The sequence below is a fragment of the Mustela nivalis genome (assembly GCF_964662115.1).
Source record: "Mustela nivalis genome assembly, chromosome: 7".
Lineage (NCBI taxonomy): Eukaryota > Metazoa > Chordata > Mammalia > Carnivora > Mustelidae > Mustela > Mustela nivalis.
This window is the reverse complement of record NC_139026.1, coordinates 126,623,443-126,648,582: the sequence shown is the minus strand read 5'-3', so window position 1 is coordinate 126,648,582 and position 25,140 is coordinate 126,623,443. Positions and strand designations below refer to the sequence as shown.

Genomic DNA, 25,140 nt, shown 5'->3' with positions numbered 1-25,140 from the left:
AGCCACTCATTCTCTAAATCACTTTCAGGGTCAGTTTTGATATAATGATTATTTAGAAACCATGTATTTATTGCAGGAGACCGATACACTAAGAAACAACAGGAACAAAATGTAAATTTCAGTTAGCTTGTACAGGCTTCCGTCCAGGAGAAACATGAGGTGAAACAGAGAAAACTGCGCTTGGCTGACCTGAGGGACACAGGAATACCCCAAATCCACACACTCCCCGCCCCCGACCAGCAGCAGAGACCTCGGCTCACTGCGGGGCTGTCATGCTCCCCTCACGCCTGGGTCACAACTTGCGCTCAGATTCCAGCAGCCCCACCTCCCGCCTTCCCCAAACCCACGAGCTACAACCCTTCTGACACTGGCTTCCACAGGCACACTTGAGGTCTTTTTCAAAGTAAAGTGCCATATTTATGGTAATGTTTATATATTTATTAATCATTTGATAGGTATAAAACTGTGCTGTTTTTCTTAGATTCCTATCTTTATTCCTAAGTGCTGGCATTGCTGAAATTTTGGTGTTGTGCCTCTAACCCTGTTTTCCACCATAAACCCTTAGTAAGGCTTTTTTAATGCATAACCTGATTTTCAGAACACATGTTTGTATTACAGGAGAACCCACTGTATACTATTATGAACTCTAGTTCAAAGGAATTATAACAAGTCCAATATACAAGAGTCAACTGCTGGAAACAATCACCCATGTTCAGGTGTCTCTTAAGGTGATTTTAAGCATTCCATAGAGAATTTATATTTCTCAAACGATAGCTCCTGGAGTAAGTATCTAGAAAATGAGTTATAAACAACATTTGATTAATTAGCCATGAATTAATAGAGAAAAAGAATACTTAGAAATACCACTTTCAAAAGATACTAAATGAAGTATTTAGATCGTGCTACTCAATTTTAATTTAGTGATGCACACCTCTTGGTCAAACATGGAAAATACACTTCAAAGGTTTTAATCTCAAAATGTGTACTTTTGACAAAACTGCTAAAACATATTACCTAACTCAGCTCCTTTAGCCATACCCTTTGGCTTAATTTTTGAAAACAATTTTCCTGGCCATTTTGAATTATTATAAAAACAAACGAGTATAAATTGGACACTTACTCAATTTTAACCTGTCCCTACTGAAAGCATCAACAGGACCATGTTAAAGTAAGTTTTCTTCAGCAAATAAAAATTTGGGGGTATTTTATGCATTTCAAACATACCAGTCAGAAGAGTTAAATACATATAAATGCTGGATGAAAGTTAAAATAAAAACAGAATTTTGTCTTATCACGCTAAAACCTTTAGGGAAATTATCATCTTTCAAATACACAAAAGGCACGCAGGGAAGAAAGTTTAATGAAATAAGCAAAAGCACAGTAACTGAACTTATTGCCTCATGTGATTCCATTCCGCCTACTAGAAGTCTTCCTATTTCAAATCCACATTTAATTTCACCTAAAGAAAATCCATTAGCCTACCTGCCCTCCCATGTAAATTAATATTTTGCAACCACATGAATAAAATAAAATTATCCTGATACTTTAAAATTAAAACATTTCACTAAGACCAATCAAAATCTAAGCGATCTTTTAAAAAGAAGAAAAATATATTAACTGTACAAAGACAAAATTAAAATTAGTTTTTACTATGATGTCAGATAAAGAACTTTTTCTGGTAAAATCCAAAAAGTATTAACTTCTGGGACACTGTTTGAAAAAAACATGCATGAGGCAGCAAAGACGCTATAAATAAGGCAGTGACTATTCCCTTTGACACAAGCAGTGATAAAATGAAAGGCAGTCTGTATTCCCCCCACCAAAAAAAAAAAAAAAAACAAAAAACCAAACCTATAAAAAGCTTATCTACTTCTTTTCTACTTTATTGAATATTTGCAATAAGTCTTCTTTACCAGATTCCTTTAATAACCTAAATTTAGTAAAGAAACTTTTTTAATGCTAGCAAGGTATCTTCTAAAGCACAAGAAAATTAAAATATGTTTTATTCTTAGAATTGTTTTATATAACTATATACATATATTTAATAAAGGATCCATGTAACTGACTGACACATAAGAAAAAGGTTGCTTAGGAAAAAAAAACTTTAACAACTAGCTAATGTTTGTTTTCAGTAATAACTTGAAACTAAACAATGTATAATGGCATTTTTCCAGGCCAAATATTTGTGATGTAAAAAAATGCAACTGCTGATTTTACCTCTTATTTGGAATGTTAGAAATACTCTCTCAGCCAGCATGTTAATGTCCCAAGCAATCTGCTTCCTAAGTAAACAAAACAGCTGAAGGAAGGCCAGAGTAGCACAGGGCCACCAACATCACCTAGTTTGTATATAAGAATATCAAGAACAGTAACATTTTACATAGTCTGATGCTACCTATCTCCTTCAGTTTGAAGTAATATACAAAAACAGTATATGCAGGGTGCCTGGGTGGCTCAGTGGGTTAAGCATCTGCCTTTGGCTCAAGTCATGATCTCTGCTCCTGGGACTGAGTCCAGCATCAGGCTCCCTGCTCTGTGGGGAGCCTGCTTCTCCCTCTCCCTCTGCCCCTAACCCTGCTCATTCTCTCTCTCTCTCTCTCTCTATATATATATACACACACACACACACATACATACACACACACACACACATATATATACACATATATATATATAAAATAAATAAAATCTTTAAAAAATACCCATAGTATATGCTTCAGAGCTGTAATTAACAATTACCCCCACACCACCCCAAATTAGCACCAGTAAAATGAAAGTACTACTAAATGAAAGCACTCCTACCTGGAATGTAGATGTCTCTGATAAGATCACTCAAACATAAACAAAAGGCTCAAGCATTTGCTAATAAAAATAAAATAACCCAATTATTTTCCGAAAGCATATTACCAATGGCAGAAATCATACCCCTAAGTCTCAGTACGGCAGTACTCCACCCCATCCCATGCTCCTCCTCTAAGCTGCGAGAGGGTAGCTACTGAATGTCAGGGATATTTAAGGTGGACATGTAACGATCTAAGGCAGACCCTCTGCAAACCGCGAAGAATTCTGTAGTTATACTAACATTACTTATTAGTAGTTATACTAACTGGTAATATAGTAGTATACTAACTAGTAGTATACTAACTAGTTAGTTATACTAACACTTAAGGTAATTATCTAGCAAGATATTCTTTTGACAAAAGATATATATGTGTTAAAATCCAATCCTCTGATTTCCTTCGGGCAATGAACTGAAATTTCCACTTCATAGCAGAACAGAACTGCAGTAAACAATCTAAATTAGCTCTTATTCTTACTCTTATCCTCAACCAAGTACCACCACTTTCTTCAGAAGAAACCCAAGTGGCCACAAACTGATAGATTTTACAATGCAAATTAATGAAACCGTTTTATCATGTGCCATTCACCATTTATAGAAATGGACTTGAGCTGGAGGTGGGGGTGAGCGAGAGAAGAGTCTTAAGCAGACTTTGCGCCTCTATGATGAGCACAGAGCCTGACATGAGGCTCAATCTCACAACCCGGAGCTCAGGGCCTGAGCAGACACAAAAAAACAGATGCTAACCAGCTGCACCACCAAGGCTTCCTGCTCCTTTGGAAAATATTAAAAGTGAATTTACCTGTATCCTTGATTACAACTATTTCAGTCATTTATGCAACTCATCTAGAGTTTATCATTATATTTTTAAATTACAGAACATCAAGAATACTTACACTGAAACCCTCCTTTCACTGAGAGAGGAGGTGCAAATTCCAAAGTAGTATAGGGGTATTCTTGAGTTTGTTTTTGGTTCTGAAAAGAAGCACCGTATCACACGGTTGTTTCATAATATCTGGTATCTAAACTGGCTAACATATTATATAACACACAATTAAGTGAAAACATTCTCAACTGTTTAACCACCATATCTCATTTTTAAAGTAACAAGATGATCCTGAACTTAAAGTTTCTAAAAACAAAACAAAACAAACTTCCTATATCCTGCCACAGAAACAATGGATTACAAACAAATACTTGATTTTTTTTTAATTAACTAACCAGAATAATCTAAGGTCCAAATGCCAGCTATTTAATAACCTGATAGTGTACATTACTATAACTTGCACTTGTTTCTAACCTGACTGTGGTTGTAAATTTTACTTGGTCTGATTCCAATTTGGTAACCAACTTGAGGAAAAGAAGTAACAAAGAAAACTTTTAAGAAGTATTTTCCTCCCTCTTCACTGATTTCAATATCGTAATAGAAGATAAAACTATAAGGTAATGAGAAGTCTTTTAAAATAAACATGCCACGGGCACCTGGGTGGCTCAGTGGGTTAAAGCCTCTGCCTTCGGCTCAGGTCATGATCTCTGGGTCCTGGGATCGAGTCCCGCATCAGGCTCTCTGCTCAGCAGGGAGCCTGCTTCCTCCTCTCTCTCTCTGCCTGCTTGTGATCTCTCTCTGTCAAATAAATAAATAAAATATTTTAAAAAATAAAATAAACATGCCAAAATGCATGCATCCAAAAAACAAAGTCCTGGGACACTTAGGTGGCTCAGTTGGTTAAACGTCCAACCCTTCATTTCAGCTCAGGTCTGCATCGCAGAGTCTTGAATTCAACCCTTGCATTGGGCTCCACGCTGGCATGGAGCCTACTTAAAAACAAAACAAAGCAAACAACACAAAGTTCTATCAATGTTGATTACATTTCTAAAATCTACTTAAAAAGCCATCAGAGTGAATCAGGTACATGAACTTGAGAAAAGCTAATTTTGGTGTGAATGGGGGGAAAGGAAGTTATTTTTTTTTTAAAGGCATAAATTTCCTTCAGATTCTAAATGCAATTCAAAATGAAGAACACAAGGGCACCTGGGTGGCTCAGTCGGTTAAGTGTCTTCCTTTAGCTCAGGTCATGATTCCAGGATCCTGGGATCAAGCCCTGCACTGGGGTTCCCTGCTCAGCGGGGAGTCATCTGCTTATCCTCCTCCCTCTGCCCCTCCACCCTGCTCGTGCTTTCTTTCTCAAATGAATAATAAGATTAAAAAAAAAAAAAAAAAAAGACACAAAACTGTACTGAGCTATGGCTGCATCAATGACCTGAGCATGCAGTCTGTTATATACTTTAAGGTTATTCATTTTAAGGTTAATAATGTTCATTTCTATGTATGGTTTTCTGATAGGAACCCAAAAATATTAATAATTTTTAACCATAAATCATATGGTTCTAACTGTAATTCCTTTAGCATTAAGTAATAAAGTACTATAGTGAAAATGGAGCATTAAGTCTAACACCATAAAGAAAGTGATAAATCCAGAAATGTGGAGTTCTATGTGACAACTAATGTAGGTCTTCATTATTTTTTTTAAAAGATTTTATTTATTTATTTGACAGAGAAAGACAAAGCGAGAGAGGGAACATAAGCAGGGGGAGTGGGAGAAGCAGGCTTCCCGCTGAGCATGGAGCCCAAGGCAGGACTCCATCCCAGGACCCCAGGATCATGACCTGAGCCAAAGGCAGATGTCCAATGACTGAGCCCCCCAGGTGCTCAGTCTTTAAAAACTCAGTAGCAGGGAGAAAAAAAGGCAGGAAGATTAATCCAGATTAATAAAGAATAAAGGAACATGAGAAATGCGGTGCACATACTTGTTGAAACAGGCCAATTTAGTAATGATCTCCCATTCCCTCTATGTCTAATCTTAATGTCTAAAGCAACGGTCTCAAAATCAGACAGACACTCCCTAGGACACAAACAAAATGAACCAGAGATACAGAAGAAAAATATTAGAATTTCTATTAATATTCTTTTTCTCTGGCCCTCCTAAGATGTCTGTTTTTCAGAGTGTTGCATAATGCACAAAATAAATTGCCAGAGTAGAATCTGTACAATTTGTAAATACATTTACATACGTATTTTGAAGCTGTACACTTAAAAATATGTTACTGATGAGGATATCTGATAAAAAAAATTGGGGTATAATAATTCTTCAATATAGACATACCTATTTTCAAGATCATTAAACTGATTTAAGATCATTAAATCTGATTAAACTAAAACCAGAAGATCATTAACACTGGTCCTTTTTGTTTTTATCTGAGGGAATGCTGACTCAATAATTTAATATGTAATCCTTATCTGAAATTCTAAGAAACTATAAGCAGCAAACAGACAACAGTGGTAGTGGGAAATATTAGCACAGCTAAAGAGTCAGAAAATCAGCAAACTACAGAATGACCAGAGGTTATCACAAATAAAATGATAAATTCTGTTCAGCAAGGAAATCTATGATTTTAAATACTAAGATTTAAAATGCTCTAAAACATAAAGAAAAAAATGTTGCTCAATTTAGGAAAACTTCAAAAAATGACTAGAGTTTTAGAATTTTAAAGAAAGATCATACTAAAAAAGAACACATAAAACTCAGCTTTGCTTAAAAACTGGGGGGAGCATATCATCATAAATAGTATAGAAAATAATCTAGTGACTTGACAAGAATACTTAGTCAAACCATGATTATGAAATAAAAGATAATTGAACATAAGGCCTTCAGAAAATATTTAGCTAACTTTCTTCCATGTATTTGATTTTGAAGGGGGCAGGAAGTTAGCTGATTTAAAAAAAAAAAATGAAAATAATGTAAGAATGAAAACTTAAAACTATAATTTTGTAATTAAATATTTTTAAAGTGATATAACAGCTATAATTATTAGTACAATTGCTAATAAAATAATAAACCAAGGAAACAGATGAGAAAAAGAAAACTGGTTTAAAGTATTAAACAGATGAGCATTTGATTAGTAATACCAATGGACCTCATTTTAGAAAATGATCATTTTTTATAGCTGCATAGTTTATCATATAGGACACTAATATGTCTTACATAAACTCAAAGCTTTGGACTAATGATATTTCCGAGCTGAATTACACATGTCATATATACATGAAAATTGTACCAAAAAAATATTAATGGTCTATTAAGCATTTTAAATACAAAAATTATAGAAACAAAATTCCAGAAGCTTCTCTTCTAACAAATAAAGACAGGAATCTCCAGGCCCCTAAAATGGTCCCTCACTGAGTAGGAGAGGGACAGAGAAGGATGACCCTAGCGTTGGAAAGACTGTAGAATCACAGTAAGTACACAATACACACTACTCCTAGCAGGTGTATGGCAATGATAAGATTATCACATCCAATTGGCCATGGGTTTGCTAGTTACTTACGCTAGACAGTAATTGGCTGAATTTTTCCATGAGTGTATGTACTTATGGAAAAATTCATGTTTATGTATACACACTCAAATTCTATAAAGGAATAAACAGAGAAGTAAAATTTGCTTCACAGAAATCTACATTATAGTTAATTCATTTTATACATAATTCTACTCCTTAAAAAAGGGAAGGGGCAGCTATATTTTAAAAAGACTTTTTGAAAGTATGATACATATACCAGTTTCGGAGCAAAACCATTTGTGCTCCTGATTCTTTCCTATTTCTATCCTTGCCATGTCATCTGAATGATGGAAAATCCAGGTTCCTTTGCATTGGAATTTTTCTGTCTGGCATTTTTATACGAAATAAATGCAAAGCACAAACTAATACAGCTATCAATTTTAAGTGCTCATCATTACTAAGGCTATAATAGGTAAGAAAAATGAATATGTATTGTAATAAGGGTAGTTTTTTCCTCTCACCATTCACTGACTTTGATAGGTCAAAAAGCATACTAGAGACTGTATAACTGATGTTACAGCATGAAGGATAGCAAGTTAAACTGGGAAAATGATACATTTACCACTGGTAAACAAAAATTTATCAAAAGACAAAGAGAAAAATACATTATGACCTGGGAAAAAGTCTACTAGTTAAACTAGAATATTCAAATTGGAGTGAAAAAGATTATAATCTGTTTGAAAATATTTATCAAGAAACAATATACTAAAAATTTTTTAGTATAAAGTGTGAATTCAGTTTCTAAAGTTACTGTTTGAGGGCAACATACTCTAACCTCAGGTTAGCACAACACTAGGGTGACATACTGAAGTTGAAGACAATACTGTAAATCTGAACCTATAATATGAGTCACCACTAAAATTACTTGCCACAGAAGGAATCATTTGTCAAAAAGGAAAGGAATAATCTACCTGATTACAGCAGTCTTCGAAGATGCAAATTAAATTTTCATTTATGGTGTGAAACATGTTGTCAATTCATTTAATATAATGCTGAACTCAATTTTTCAGTTGTTTAAATAGTGTTAAATTATAGCACAACTAGGGAAATGATAAATATTTAAGAAGATTAAAATACCAGTGGAAAACATATTTCATGTAGATCAAAGGGAAAGCCTTCATTCAAAAATACTTCTGAATAGGGCCAAAATAATTCCATTAGAACTTTAAGAAAGAGGAGCCCCGAAAGTCCAGTTTGAAAGATAAGAATAAATATACAAACTATGAAGCAAAACCAGGAATATAGAATACTTTGAAACATCTACTTATATCCATTTTAATGAACAATTAAAGGATACAATGTGTTAAAGATATATTTAAAAGACTAATAGTGGGAAAAGACAGATGAATCAAATTTTGTTTATATCCTAAATAATTACAAGAGACTTTGAAAGTGTAGTGTAATTCATGTTTTCTTTCCAGTTTAAAAATTTCTATCCATTGCCTCTATCTTTGGTGTCACTGCCACCAATAAACACAAGTATACAGCTTAGAAATCTAATTAACTATCTTCAACTAGGAAAAAGAAAACCAACATTATTCCTTTAAAAATAAGATATAAAGACCGTGATCCTACTTAATTTTGTCTCATGGTCCCACACTATTCTGAAGTATCATGCCGAATGTAAAAGTTTGAAAGGGAACATCATCATTTGCTATAATTGTACCAAAAATTTAGCTACTGTACGCTGGTGTGATGACAGCTAGTAGTATGCAGAGGCTACAGAAAGACATAAAATACGTATGTTTAGCTCACAATTAGTCAAAGGAAGGTTCAGTTTAATGTGAAACTGAAACATGGACAACATAATGCCTTCACGTAAATATGCTACAGCTTTGTTCTCTTGCAGTTTAAAGGGATAGTGTAATTATCTTAAATTTACACAAAACATTATGAAACATGGTAGTTGTTCATGATTAAAATAAAATAGCAATGTAAATTAATTTAACAGTGTTAAATATATTCACATGATCACCACTGTGATTCAAAATGGCCACTAATGAAGTTACACAGCAATATATGTACATAACATTTGCCACAAACAGTTTTTGTAAGTTTTGACTTTTTGCAGACCAGGTAATTTCATGAGACAAATACTCTTGTATCAATTCTTTCATATTATGAAAGGAATTAAATGTTGTAAGTAGTTTCATTCCTCTAGGGGAGGGGGGAAGGGAGAACCTCTAAAAAGTCAGTGCAAATTGAAGAGAGTTCTGCCTTCTCGAGTATTTGAACCTGTAGACCAAGATAGATTCCTAGAAGCTGAAGATAAACAAACCTTATGATATTAAAGACTCTCACAACATTGTCAGCGGCATTTAGCAGATATTTGCCACAAAGAGGAATCCCAAGTCCTATAGCAGAGCCTTCTGAGAATATGGTTGCTGTGGCTGAGGTGGCTGTTGACTGCCTCCTGGCTGAGGCAGTGTTGATGATGTTAAATTATAGTTTGGCACCTGGGGCATATTAGTTCCTGCATTCTGGTATATAGTGACGTCAGCAGTAGCAGCAGCAGCAGCAGGAGGAGGACTATATACTGAAGCCTGGTTGGGATATGTGTTTCCTTGAACAGAACTGACCATTGTGCTGTGGAGGGGGGAGAAAACACTCAGTTAGATCAAAACTGACTTACACAGCCATTTAGAGATAAACAGGAAAGCTGTGCATTAAACATTCATCATTCAACCCATTTCATAAATACTTATTAAATACCTTTAAGAGCCAAACATTTGCTAATTTAAACACTGGGATATTACAAAGAAAGAAGGAATGAGAGTCCTTACCATCAAGGACCTTAAATTCTAGTAGAAGAATAAAGATAACAAGTCTATAATATGTCAACGGATAATAACTGGTATGAAGCAAAACAAAGCAAGTAGGAGGACCAAGAGCACCTGGGACAAGAGATTCCAGTTCCTGAACAGTGGCAGGGGAAGGCCCCTCAGATAACAGTACATTTAAAAGACAGCTCAAAAACATGGGGGGGGGGAGGTCATATTAATTATGGGGGGCAGTGTATCAGGCAAAGAGGACAGCAAGTAAGAAGCCTATAAGGAGAGAAAATGCCAGACATGCTCAAGGAACAGAAAAGAAGCCATGCTGAAGACAAAAGTGAACCACAAAAGGGGAGAAGAGCATAACATAAAGTGACAGAATTAAGGGGGAGGAGAGTTTAGAATATGGGCGCCCTAGACCTTAACAAGGATTCTGGCTTATATTTGAGTGAGATGAAGATACTGACTGGTTGATTTTGGACAAAAGACTGATGTCATTTGATTCGGGTTTTAATAGACTCACTCTGGACCAATGATAGATACAAGGATACCTGCAAGGAGGCTATTACAATTGTCTGGATGAGAGATGACAGGTAGCTCGAGCCATGGTGGACATGGTAAAAAAGGAGAGGAAAGGGTCAGATTTTGAAGGCACTGCCATCAAAATTTGCTAGTGGGAAGTGGTCAAGATTGCCTGAAGTTTTAGAACTGATAAGTAGAGTGGCCTTTTCACTGAAAAGGAAGACTACAGATAAGGACTACAGTAGATTTGGGGAGGGAGAATCAAAGTATAGTTGTAGACACATTGAGAGACCTAGGGGATTCACAAAAGACAATGGACAGGCCTGGAATCTAACTGAGAGGTCAGGACCAGAATATATACACTAGGGAGTCACTGGCATACACACAGTGTTCAGAGTCATGGGCCTGAACTGAGATCTCCTAGGGATTACAAACAGAAATAAAGTAGTTCTTATTTAACCCTAGACCTCAGAAAAAGGAAGATGAATAGGCACTAGGCAAAGAAGATCGAGGAGTGGCAAAAAGGTGGAAGGAACACTAAGAGAGAATGGTCATGTGAAGACAGTATTTCAAAAAAGTCAAGTGAAGACATATTTCAAAAAGGAAGTGAGCACTGGATGTCACAGTACAGAAATTACTAGTCTTTGACCAGATGCATCCCAATGACTATGGCAGATGAAAGCTTAATAACCTTATTTCTCTTATTTTCATGAAAATAAAGCTGTATTATAAGAGGCCTCCTGGGGTACCTGGATGGTTTAGTCAGTTAAGCATTCTGATTTCAATTTAGGTCATGATCTCAGGGTTGTGAGACTGAAGGTTGTGAGTTGAGCTCTGTGTCTGGGCATGGAGCCTGCTTAAGATTCTCTCTCCACTTGCCCCCAATCAAATAAAAAATAATAAAATAAAATAAAATAAAATAAAATAAAATAAAAGGGGGCTTCTATCTACTCCCACCACATTTACTATCTGTACCATACCCACATAAGACTCTGCATTCCCTCTCACAGAAATTGATCAAGGTCAGTGCTCCCATCCAAGGCACTCTCCACTGTCCATGGCTCCTATTCCACCAAAAACATTCCTTCAGGATTGCTGCTGTCTCTGCCTCCTCTCCTCCTGTTCCCAATCTGCTATTTGAGTTTCTACTCTGTGTAAGATACCAAGTTAACTAAACAAAGAAAAACATTAAGAGGTTTAATATTTAAATTCCTCACACACACAACACTTTCTATTAAAAATGTAAAACATGTTAATAAAAAAAAAGAAAAAAATGTAAAACAGTCTATACAATGGGGAATTGCCCAAAATTTTCAAAATATTGCCTATTTCTAAATTTGTCTTCAATTGCTAATTGTCTACAAATCATTTGTAAATTCAATGCTCTTCTACTTTGCAAAAAAAAAAAACAAAAAACCCCAATTCATTATTGTAACAGGTAGTCATTTACTGTTATATTCCACCAACTAATGTAACCACTTAAGTAACATTTATAGACATTACCCATTATCATTCTATGTGCTATGTTGTGAGATATAAAGTATAACAAGAGGTTGGATTTGATGCCAATTCTTATATCAGTAAGAGTCACAATACTGGTATCATAAATACAATGTTGAGACCAAGTGTTTAGCTGTGGAGCCAAAATGCCTGGTTTTGTATCTTACCTAAGTAGGACCTTAGCCCTCCCCTCCCTGTCTCAGTTTCCTCATCTATAAAATGGGTGACAGTGTATCAACTTCACAGGTTATTAGAGTAAGAGTGGTAATACATGCAAAGCATACAGCACAATGCTTGGTGCTTATTGAAACACTCCATAAATGTTAGCTATTACTGCAGTCATTCCCATTTTGTACATTATTTCCTATCTTAGTCATGGTTCTGCCATCTACTTGAGGGTAAAACCCAGCAATTCACCCAATATTTCTCTTTCATACCGCTGCTCTGCCCTCGCTCCTCACCCAGTTATTCTCCTGAATAACTCTTTCCCCATCTCTTAACATTTCACCCTACAGTTGAACAATCATTGCTTGTCTAATATATATAATCTCCTGGCTTCTTACCTAGGCCCTAAAAATTCATCTATCCTACTGCTATTTAAAGCCATTTAACAAGATTCCCCAGGTAAGACCCAACCTCCTTAACATACCTAGGACCATTTATTATCCTTGCCAGTAACTCCAAGTGTTATCTCTCCCACATCCCACTAAAGACTTTAATCCTTTAGTAACAAAGTACTGTTTGGTAATCCCCAAAATGTGCCATGTATTTTCACAACTCCTCCATTTATTCATTTCATGAGTATCAAGTCATTTCACACTACCAAGTCTTTACTTATGACAGAACATCTTTCTTTTTTCTTCCAGACTAAGAATAACACAGCTTGAGCACATTTTCTTGTAAACCTTCCCTGAACCACAAGGCTCCTAAAGTACCTTGCAAGTACCTCTATTTGTAATTTGTTACAATTACGTATATTTTTATTGTCTGTCTCTACTAGCAAGTAAGCACCTTGAGGCTAAGAAACTCTAAATAAAGGGTCAACTAATATTTAACTAGAGAGCCAAGAATATTCAATGAAAAAAAAATAGCCTCTTCCATAAATGATGTTGGGAGAACTTGATAACCACATGGAGAAAAATGAAACTGGAATTCTGTCTTGTCTCATTCACAAAAACGAACTTGAACTGGATTCAAGACTTGTATTTAAGACATGAAATTCCCAGAAGAAAACACGAAGAAAAAGATCTCTGACATGGTCTTGGTAGCAATTTCCTGGATATGACAACAAAAGCAAAAGCAACAAAAATAAAAATCAACAAGTGGGAGTACATAAAAAATGCACAGCAAAAGGCAGTCAGCAAAATGAAAAGGCAACCTACAGAATGGGAGAAAATGTTTTTACATTGTATCTCTAATAAGAGGTTAATATTCAAAATATATACAGAACTCACATAACTCAATAGCAAAAAAACTAACAACCCAAATAAAAAATTGACAGGGGAATTTAATATAGAGTTTCCTAAAGAAGACATAAAATGATCAATTAGTACATGAAAAGAGCTCAATATTACTAATCATCAGGGAAATGGAAATGAAAAGCATAATGAGATATCACCTCATACCTGTTAAAGTAGCTATTGGGAAAAAAGAATCCTTGGGCAATGTTGCTGGGAATGCAACTGGTATAGGCACCATGGAAAATAGTATAAAGGGATTCCCCCTACCTCCCAAAATTAAAAATTGAACCACCATATGATCCAGCAGTCCTATTTCTGGATATATATACAAAGGAACTGAAATCAGGACCTCGTAGAGTTCTCCGCACTCTCATTTTCACTGCAGCATTAGTCACAATAGCCAAGATAGAGAAACAATGTGTCAGGAGATGAATGGATAAAGATGTGGCGTACACTCATACACACACACACGCACATACAAAGAAATATTATCAAAAACAAGAAAGAAGGAAATCCTGTCATTTGTGACAATTTGGATGAGACATAAGGACATTATACTAAGTAAAATAAGTAAGGTACAGAAAACAAATGCCATATGATCTAATTTACGTGTGGAATCCAAAAAAGTCAAACTCACACAGAGGAGAGGGGTAGTTAGCAGGGCTTGGGGATTGCTGAGAATGGGAAATCCTAAATAAAGGGTACACCCTTTCAGTTATAAGATGAACAAATCTGGGGACCTAATATACAGTATGGTGGTTCTAGCTAATAATACTGTAACATACACATGAACCCTGCTAAGAGTGAGTCTTCAATATTCTCACCACAAAAGAGAAATGGTAACTAAATTAGGGGATAGAGGTAGTAGCTAATACTACTGAGTGGTAACCATTTTATAATATATAAATGTATCAAATCAACAAATTGTACACCTTAAACTTCTACAATATTTTATGTCAATCATATCTTAATAAAGCTGGAAAAAATTCTAAATCATATTCTGGTACAGATGAAATATAAACATCTGTTTAAGAGAAGTTAAATGAAATAACAGACAAGTACACAGCTTCGGTCACCTCAGTACTATCACGGGCATCATCACTACAGGCAGGTTCAGGAAACTGCATCAGTACCACCTTATCAAATTATCAGTAAGATCGTCCTAGGGTGACAAGTCCAAGTCTGGACAAGTGATAACCCTAGAACCCTAGAACCGTTGTCCAAGTCTGGACAAGTGATAACTCTAGAACCAAAACTATATATAAAAAAGTAAGAAATTGCCTTCTAGCTGTGAAATAAAGGACACTTAAAAACCTGCCTACCAAAAATAGAAGAAAAAATAATTCCTCATTTTTCATTACATATAACTTGTCATTACAAAGATCAAATCGAATATGCAGTACACCTCTATCAAGTGTATTTCCAACCCTAATTCTTGCTCCTACCAATTTCGTTATCCTACATTTACCTTGTCACCAATTTCCTCATTTAAACACACAAAATATATTTTTATATATTTATAAACATATGCTATACATACGTGTGTATATGTGTGTGTATCTATTTAAAAAGTTCCTCAAAGACTTGTGAAACCTTTGCAAGAAATTAAAAAAATATAACTCATTGGCCTAATACAGCACTTAAAATTCCCACCAACACTTAAACATTTATTTATCAACTATTAACCGAGTTTCCAGCAGGTGTAAAACTCTGCTATGTAGTGTGCATACAAAGGTGAAAGAGACTTAGCTCCACCTCTCAATATACAATAATTCAGTGAGGATATAAATAAGTGAAAAACCAACAAGACAGTATATGCTGTGCTGGGGTTCTGTGACAGCAACAGAAGAAGAACAGTGTTGGACAGAAAGAAAGGCAAAACAGGCACTCTGGGAAAGATGAAGGTCGACTAAGAATAAGAACTGCAGAATAAGGAAGAATTTGTCAGGCATGGAGGGCTAAATAGTTCCAGGAAATGTTCTACTAGGCACCTCTAAACGGCACCTACTGAAATGTGCCTGTGCTTCTTACAGATAATTCTGATAGCTATGGTGTATCAGTGGAACCAGGCCCTCGCATATAGAGCAGGACATGCATCCGGGATTTTACATTCTCAGTGCTGAAGCAGACAAAGCAACTTATAGCAAAACAGCAACAGGATGCTACACTGCTACAGCATAACACAGTTTAAGCACCTAACATCAGATTACCTCTGAGAACAATTTCTCAAGGCCCTGACGGAAGAAAGCTCTAGTGACAAGGGTGTTAAAGCAGCATGTGGCACAGTAACAACAGACTAGCTGGGAGAGAGGGAGCATTTCTGGCTAATAGTAAAGTATCTATATTAACTCATACACATTCTAAACAATACCTACCTACTTTGTATCTAGTTTTTTTTTTTTTTTTTTTTTTAAACTCCTTACCAATTTGCTTATTTTCCATGTAAGGGTATCATTTTCGTCAAATTTCAATTAAAAAGAAAAAAAGTCCTAGAAGAGAAAGAGCTATACCTAACATTTTTTTTTTCCTATGCTAAATAACCTATGCTATATAACCCAGCAGGAAATGGCCTGTCTTTTGATGTCTATAATAGGCCTCTCTATTAACCTTCTTAAGGTCACTTAGGAATACTAGATGTGATTACAAAATGATGTGTGAAAATCCCCAAACATCCCCAGTGTGACTCGTTTGAGGATGAATAATATAATAGTGATGGTGGTATAGTGGCACTCTTGGGCAACTTCAACACTGATGGAAAGATTTCTACAAATTGTGCTTGGGCCACAAGTAACTTCTGTTATGAGTCAGAATATCATGACTTTTAGAATGAATATCTTTTATTCACTTCAAAAGAAAAAACTTCAGTTTAAATTCCCACTGAAGCAGAAGAAACACATAATTATAAATTTTATCATCTATAATCACTTAATTGTAATAGGAAGCATCATAAGTAAATAGCCCAAACACTCGTCTGTCATTTGATATTCAGCCACTGGACACATGAACTATAGGAGCATATGGCTTCTTATATCTCTCCTTTCAAATGGTTTATCTTGCTGCGATAAACTAAGTTCTGACACAGGGGAAAAAGAAGGAAATATTTGTCTTAGGAGACATCTTAGAACTATAAATTCTACAATAATGATAAAAACACTTGGATTTTATATGAAATTTGTGGAGGATAAGTTATGGTCAAATTTAAGTTTCATTAAAGTCTTTCAAATACATCATATACTCAAAAGCAACCAAATTATGGGTCGGGTTCAAGATGGTAGTGTAGGAAGACCCTAAAGTCACTCCATCCCATGAAAGTAACAAATAGAAACTACATTTACTCTTAAAAAGACCAGAAAACTGGACAAACAGAACTTGTGCAACCAATGACAAAACCCACTGAGACAGGCAGGAGGGGCAGAGACACCATCTGGACCAAAAAAATCCCATCCCAAAGGCTGTGATCTGCAATCAGGAGAGATCTCAACTATGAATACATTTTCCCTAGACATCTAACCTTTAGAACGCACATTAGCAGAGTTCCCCAAAATGTTGGGCTTTGAAAACCAATGGCCATTATATCCAGGAAAACCAGAGATTGTTGGGAACAAAGAACTTGCTCTTAAAAGGCTAGCCATGCAGACTCACTCAAAATCCAGCCTTTGGGATTCTGAAAAGCGCCTTGACCATATGTAAACAAGAACCACTTATCAATCTGGAAGTGCCTGCCAGAGAGGCAGGAAACTGTTGGGACTTTCTTCAGGAACAGAAACACTGGTAGGAGCCATATTAGCGATCTCACCCTACCTTACTACTGTCCATGTTAGCAAGTGCCAGTTTGGAACTATCTTTTTCATGGGCTAGAACCAATAGTCACATTCAGTGGAGAACTCTGCCCACATTCACAGCACAGCCATGAAGAACAGTCAGATGAGGGCAACAGCCCTGCCTACCACCTGGACACACGACATCTGCGAGACACAGCCCAATCGGGCACTAGCTCCATCCACTCCCACACCATAGACTGGGCCCTGACACAGCAGACAGGCACAGGCAATCCACACAGGGAAAGCACCTAGCTTTACTCAGAAGAGACTGTGCTTCTGTGCTATACACAAAATTTCCTACACAAGGCCACTCCTTCAAGACTGAGAGAAGCAGTTAATTTACCTAATAAAGAGAGTGAGGCAAAATAAAGAAACAGGAATATGTTCCAATGAAAGAACAAGAAAAAATATCAGAAAAAGATATTAATGAAACAGCAAGCTGACGGGAGTTCAAAATAATGGTCATAAAGAAGCTTATCACACTTAGGAGAAGAATGGATAAACACAGTGATATATTCAACAAAAAGTTAGAAAACATAAGAAAGTATCCAACAAAAGTTACAGAACAGAAAAATACAATAACTGGACTGATAAATATACTGGGCAGGTATGACAGCAAGCTGTATGAATCCAAAGTTGTAATACAAAGCAACAAGAACTCACCCAGAAGGAACAGAAAAAAAAACCAATGAAAACAAAGGAATACCTTTAGCAAAATATTAAGCAGAATAGCATTTCTATCATAGGGTCCCAGAAGGAGAAGACAAAAAGAAAACACCAAAAAACTTACCTAAAGAAACAATAGCTGAAAACTTCCCTAATCTGGAGAATGAAATAAACATGCAGGTCCCGGAAGCTGAGAGTTCCCAAGAAGATGAACCCAAAAGATCCACACCAGAACATGTTATAATTAAAATGGTTAAAGTTAAGATAAAGAGAAAATCCTAAAAGCAGTAAGAGGAAAACAACTTATTCATACAAGAAAACCCCCATGAGGCTATCAGCAGATTTTCCAGCAGAAACTACAGACAAAGACAGTACTCACAGTGCTAATGAAAAAAAAACAAAAAGGAAAAAAAAAAAAAAAACCTCCAACCAAGAATTCTGTACCGAGCAAGATTATCACGCAGAACTGAAGTAGATTAGAAGTTTTCCAGATAAGCAAGAGCTAAAGGAATTCACCACCACTAAACATGGCTTTACAAGAAATGTTAAAAGGATGACTTTAACCTAACAAGAAAACACACAAAAGTAAAAATCTCATTGGAAAAGGCAATTTTCTAGTAAAGGTAGGTCAATCACTTATAAAGCAAGAATGAAGATTAAATCACAAAAATAGTAAAATTAACTAAAACTATAATAATTAGTTAAGGGATATATAAAATAAAAAATACAAAATGAGGGATGCCTGGGTGGCTCAATGGGTTAAGTCGCTGCCTTCAGCTCAGGTCATGATCCCAGGGTCCTGGGATTGAGTCCCACATCGGGCTCCTTGCTTGGCAGGGAGCCTGCCTCTCTCTCCGCCTCTGCCTGCCTCTTTGCCTGCTTTCCTTCTGACAAATAAATAAAACCTTTTAAAAAAAAAATACAAAATGACACACTAAAAATATAAAATACATGTAGAAGGTAAAAATGTAAAGTTTTGGAATGTGTTCAAATTTAAGTTGCTAACAATTCAAAACAGGAAGTTATACGCACAGCAAGTGATATGTGAACCTCATGGTAACCACAAAGCAAAAACATAGTAAATATACAAAAGAAAATGAGAAAAAAATCTAAACATACACTAAAGAAAGCCATCAAACCACAAAAGATGAAAAAGAAAGAACAGAGAGGAGAACTACGAAAGTAGCCAGAAAACAACAAAATGGCAGGTGATATATACCTATCAGTAGTTACTTTAAATGTAAATGGACTAAATAATCAAAAAAGATGGAATAGATTAATAGATAAAAAAAAAATGACCCATCTATATGCAGCCTACAAAAAGACATACTTCAAAGTAAGAACAGAAACAATCTGAAAGTGAAGGACTAGATAAAGATATTCCATGCAAATGAAAACAAAAAGAAACTGAAGTAGATGTACTCACACTAGACAAAATAGGCATCAGAAGACTGTAATTACACTGAGCCCAAGTGGCTCAGTCAGTTAAGCATCTGTCTTCACGTCAGGTCATGATCTCAGGTCCTGGGATTGAGCCCTGTGTCAGGCTCTCTGCTCAGCAAGGAGTCTGCTTTTCCCTCTCCCTCTGCACCAGCCCCGACATGTACTCTCTCAGATAAATAAATAAATAAAATCTAAAAAATCGTATCAATTCAACAGATGCAGAAAAGCATCTCATGAAATACATTCAATTATAATGAAAACTCTCAATAAAGCGGGTACATGGGGACCATTACTAGACATAAGAAAAGAAATAATGACAACAGCCACAGCTAACATTATATTCAATGGTAAAAAAAAAGCTGGAAGCTTTTCTTCTAAGATCATGAACAAAACAATGATACCCACTCCGGCCACTTTTACTCAGATCCTATTGCATATCCCAACCATAGCAATTAGGCCAAGAAATAAAAAGAAGGTAGAAAGGGGAAGGTGTAGAGGAAGTGTAAGTGTAAGGGAGAGGAGAGGAGAGGAGAGGAGAGGAGAGGAGAGGAGAGGAGAGGAGAGGAGAGGAGAAGGCAAGACACCCAAATTAAAAAGGAAGAAGTAAAACTCACTATGTGTTGATCATAGGATACTGTATGTAGATAAGCCAAAAGATACCACCAAAAACATTTTAGAAACACAAAAAATCAATATACAGAATTGTGGCATTTCTTATACACTAATAATGACTTATCAGATAGACAAACTGGGAAAATAATCTCACTGGGGAGGAGTCAAGATGGAGAAGTAGCAGGCTGAGATGACCTCAGGTAGCAGATCACCTAGATAGTTTATCAAACCATTCTGAACACCTACAAATCCAACAGGAGATCAAAGAGAAGAGGAGCAGCAATTCTGGAAACAGATAATTGACTACTTTCTGAAAGTTAGGACCTGCGGAGAAGTGAATCCAAAGCGACGATAAAATAGACTGGGGGGGGGGGGGGGGAAGCTCCCAGCAAAGCAACGGAGCACAAAATCAGAACTTTTAAAAGTTTGCTCTACTGAGGGACATCGCTCCAAAGGCTAAGCGGGGGTGTAGCCCACATGGGGACAGCATGGTCTCAGGTCCCGCAGGGTCACAGAGGGATTAGGGGTGTCTGAGTATCACAGAGCTCCCAGGTATTAGAGCGGGGAAGCCGGCTACAGAGACGGAGCCAAGAAATGAGCACTCAACTCGGGATTACCTTCAACTGTGATCCGTGGCACAGTTAGGAGCTGCTCTTTGAACAGGGACCCTACAAGTGGCAGATCCGGGGAAAACCCCTGGAAGAGTGGCAAGGATCGGCTGGGTTTGGAAACTTAAGGCAGGGCTGACTGCCAGAGACAGACACTCAGTCACAGGCTGGATGAGCTCGGAGCGCAGTTGAAGGCCAGGGAGACAGGAATGATTGAGCACTTTTCTCCCAAGTCACCCTGAGAAGGGGGGTCCCAAGCTCTTAGCACCCCCAGGCTGGAGACTGGGAGGCCGCCATTTTCATTCCCGTCCTCCAGAACTCTACGGAAAGCATTCAGGGAACAAAAGCTCCCGAGAGCAAACCCAAGCAGATTACTTAGACTGGACCCTGGCAAGGGCTGTGCAATCTGGCTCAGGAAAAGACACTTGAGAATCACTACAACAGGCCCCTCCCCAAGAAAATCAGCAAGAAATCCTGCCAAGACCAAGCTCACTTAACAAAGAGAACACCAGAATTCCAGAGGAGGAGAAAGCAAAGTATGGAATTCATGGCTTTCTGCTCATGTTTCTTTACTCTTGCAAAGTTAATTAATTTATTTTTAATTTCATTTTTTTCTTATTCTAACTTTTTTAACTTTTTTCTTCTTCTAAATTTATTTTAACTTTTACCCTTTCCTCTTTTAATGTTAACTCATTTATCTTAACAATACCTTCATAAAAAGAAAATCTTTTTGAACCTTCATTATTATACTCATATTTTATCCTTCATTGTTATCTAACTTGAATTTTTGTATACACATAGGGTTTTCTCTTCTAAAAAAATTTGGGATACAGCTTCTTCTAAAAGATCAAAATATACCCTAAATCTACCACAAGGCTTTGTTCTAGTCTCCAGCCAGAGCAAATTCTCTCTGCTTTCTTTTTCTTTCTTTTCCCAACCAACTTATTTTATCAACTTCTTTTCTAGAATTTTTAAAAAATTTTCATCTTTACAGTAATATTCTGTCCCTTCAACATGTATACCCTTATGTGTGTGTGTGTAAGTTTTTCTTTCTTTAAAATTTTGGGAGGTAGCTTCTTCAAAGAGACTGAAATACTCCCAAATTTAAGTGGGTGGCTCTGTTCTATTCACCGGTCTAATACATATTTTTTCTTTTTTTTTAAATACATATTTTTTCTTTTTTTTAAATTTCTTTTTTGAACTTCTTTTTACCCCCTTTCTTCCCACCACAATTTGGGGACTCTTCTGATTTGGTTAATGGACATTTTTCTGGGGTCTTTGCCACTCTTTTAGTATTTTATTCTCTCCTTCATATATTCTTATCTGGATAAAATGACAAGGCGGAAAAACTCACCAGGAAAAAAAAAAAAAAACCACGGGGCAGTACCTAAGGCTAGGGACCTAATCAATAAGAACGTTTGTAATGTGTCAGATCTAGAGTTCAGAATGACAATTCTCAAGGTGCTAGCTGGGCTCGAAAAAGGCATAGGAGATATTAGAGAAACTCTATCTGGAGAAATGACTAAAATCTAACCAAGCTAAAATCAAAAGCTATTAATGAGGTGCAATCAAAATTAGAGGCTCTTACTGCTAGGATAAATGAGACAGAAGAGAGAATTAGTGATATAGAAGATCAAATGATGGAGAATAAAGCAGCTAAGCAAAAGAGAGACAAAAAAACTACTGGACCACGAGGGGAGAATTCTAGAGATAAGTGATACCATAAGATGAAACAACATTAGAATAACTGGAATTCCAGAAGAAGAAGAAAGAGAGAGGGGAGCAGAAGGTATATTGGAGTGAATTACTGAAGAGAATTTCATTAATATGGCAAAGAGAACAAGCACAGAGAACCCCCCTCAAAATCAGTAAGAATACATCCACACCCCGTCATCTCATAGTAAAACTTACAAGTCTTAGTGACAAAGAGAAAACCCTGAAAGCAGCTTGGGACAAGAAGTCTATAACATACAACAGTAAAAATATTAAAATGGCAGCAGAATTATCCACAAAGAGCTGGCAGGCCAGAAAAAACTGGCATGATGTACTCAGAGCACTAAATGAGAAACACATGCAGCCAAGAATGTTGTATCCAGCTAGGCTATCACTGAAAATATAAGGAGAGATAAAAAGCTTCCAGGACAAACAAAAACTAAAAGAATCTGTAAACACCAAACCAGCGCTACAGGAAATATTGAAAGGGGTCCTCTAAGCAAGGACAGAGCCTTAAAGTAGTAGACCACAAAGGAATAGAGACAATATACATGCAGTAACAGTCACCTTACAGGCAATACCATGGCATTAAATGCATATCTCTCAATAGTTACCCTGAATGTAAATGGGCTAAAATGTAAATGTAAATCAAAAGACACAGGGTATCAGAATGGATAAAAAAACAAAACCCATCAGTATGCTGTCTACAAGAAACTCATCATAGACTCAAAGACACCTCCACATTTAAAATGAGGGGGTGGGGAACAATTTACCATGCTAAAGGACATCAAAAGATAGCTGGGGTGGCAATACTTATATCAGATAAATTAGATTTTAAGCCAAAGACTGTAATAAGACCTGAGGAAGGAAAGGCTACATGGGGGGGGGGGGGGGCAGGAAAGGAATAAATGAAGCCTGATAGGATCGGGAGGGAGACAAACCGTAAGAGACTCTTAATCTCACAAAAGAAACTGAGGGTTGCTGTGGGGAAGCGAGTAGGGAGAGGGTGGCTGGTTACGGACATTGGGGAAAGTATGTGCTATAGTGAGTGCAGTGAAGTGTGTAAACCTGGTGATTCACAGAAGTGTAGCCCTGGGGCTAATAATACATTAAATGTTAACAAAAAAAATAAAAAATTAAATTAGAGAAAAGAAAATAATCCCACTTACAGCTGCATCAAATACCTAGAAAGAAATTCAACCAAGGATGTGAAAGAACTATACACTGAAAACTGTAAGACACTGATGAAAGCAACTGAAGTTTACACAAATAAATGGAAAGATATTCTGTGCTCATGGATTCGAAGAATTAATGATGTTAAGTCTCCATACCACTCAAAGCAATCTACAGATTGATTACAATCTCTATTGAAATTCCAAGGTCATTTTTCACAGAACTAGAGCAAATAGTTCTAAAATTTGTATGGAATCAAAAAAGATCCTGCATAGCCAAAGCAATCTTGAGAAAGAAAAACAAAGCTGGAGGTATCATGCTCCCTGATTTCAAACTATACTACAAAGCTACAGTAATCAAAACACACAGTGTCAGTATAAAAAGAGACAGATCAGTGGGACATCACTGAGAGCTCAGAATTATTTACCCACACACATACGGACAATTAATTTACAACAGATAAGCCAAGAACATACAATGTAGAAAGGACAGTATATTCAGTAAATGGTGTTGGCAATACTGGACAGCCAAATGCAAAAGAATGAAACTGGACAACCAGTTTACACCATACACAAAAATTAATTCAAAATAGGTTAAAGACTTGGATGTAAAACCTGATACTATAAATTTCCAAGAAGAAAGCACAGGTGGTAATAAGCTCTTTGACATCAGTTTCAGTAATATCTCTGTGGATCTAACGCCATAGGCAAAGAAAGAAACAAACAAAACTGAATGAATGAATGAATGAATGGGATTACATTAAAACAAAAAGCAGCTTCTGCATAGTGGAAGAAACCATCATCAAAACAAAAAGGCAATCTACTGAACGGGAGAAAGTTTTTTGCAAATCATATATCTGATGGGGAATTAATATCTAAAATATATAAAGAGTTCAATAACTCAACAACAAGAAACCGAACAATCCAATTTAAAAGGTGGGAAGATGATAATGAGTAAACATTTCTCCAAAGACCTAACGATGGCCAAGAAGCACAGGAAAGATGTTTGAAATCAGTAATTATCATGGAAATGCCAATCAAATTCACAATGAGATATCACCTTACACCAATTAGAATGGGTATTACCAAAAAGACAAGAAGTAAATGTTGAGGCAGTACAAAAAAAGGAATCATCATATACTGTTGGTGGGAATGTAAAGTGGTGCAGCCAACAGTATGGAGATTTTTCAAAAAATTAAGAAGACAATGACTATATGATCCAGTTGCTCCTCTTCTGGGTATTTATCTAAAGAATACAAAAATACTGATTTGAAAAGATATATCCACCCTTACGTTCACCGCAGGATTATTATAATAACCAAGAAATGGAAATAACCAAAATGTCCACTGATATAATTAATCGATAAAGATGTATGATGTGTGTGTGTGTGTGTGTGTGTGTGTGTACAGTAGTATATGCAGTGTATACATACTACTAGAGTATAAAAAAATTAAATTTTATCATTTGAGACAACATGCATGGAACTTAAAAGCACTGTTAGGTGAAATAAGTCAGATAGAGAAAGACAAATATTATACTGATTCCCCTCATATGTGGAATCTAAAACAACCCAACCACTACCAAACCAAACCAAACTCATACAGAGAACTGCTT

The 25,140-nt window shown here is 36.3% G+C and overlaps 1 protein-coding gene across 8 annotated transcripts in view; it reads right to left on the bottom strand.

Annotated features, from left to right (window-relative positions):
- Positions 1–8,481: 8,481 nt before the first annotated feature.
- Positions 8,482–25,140, bottom strand: part of STAM (signal transducing adaptor molecule) — a 109,294-nt gene continuing 92,635 nt past the window's right edge. For all 8 annotated transcript variants that reach the window (XM_082742034.1, XM_082742035.1, XM_082742032.1 and 5 more), the window contains one exon: positions 8,482–9,820. In XM_082742034.1, the coding sequence (XP_082598160.1) occupies positions 9,589–9,820 (232 nt within the window). In that variant the 3' untranslated portion in view covers positions 8,482–9,588. The remainder of the gene's footprint in view (positions 9,821–25,140) is intronic.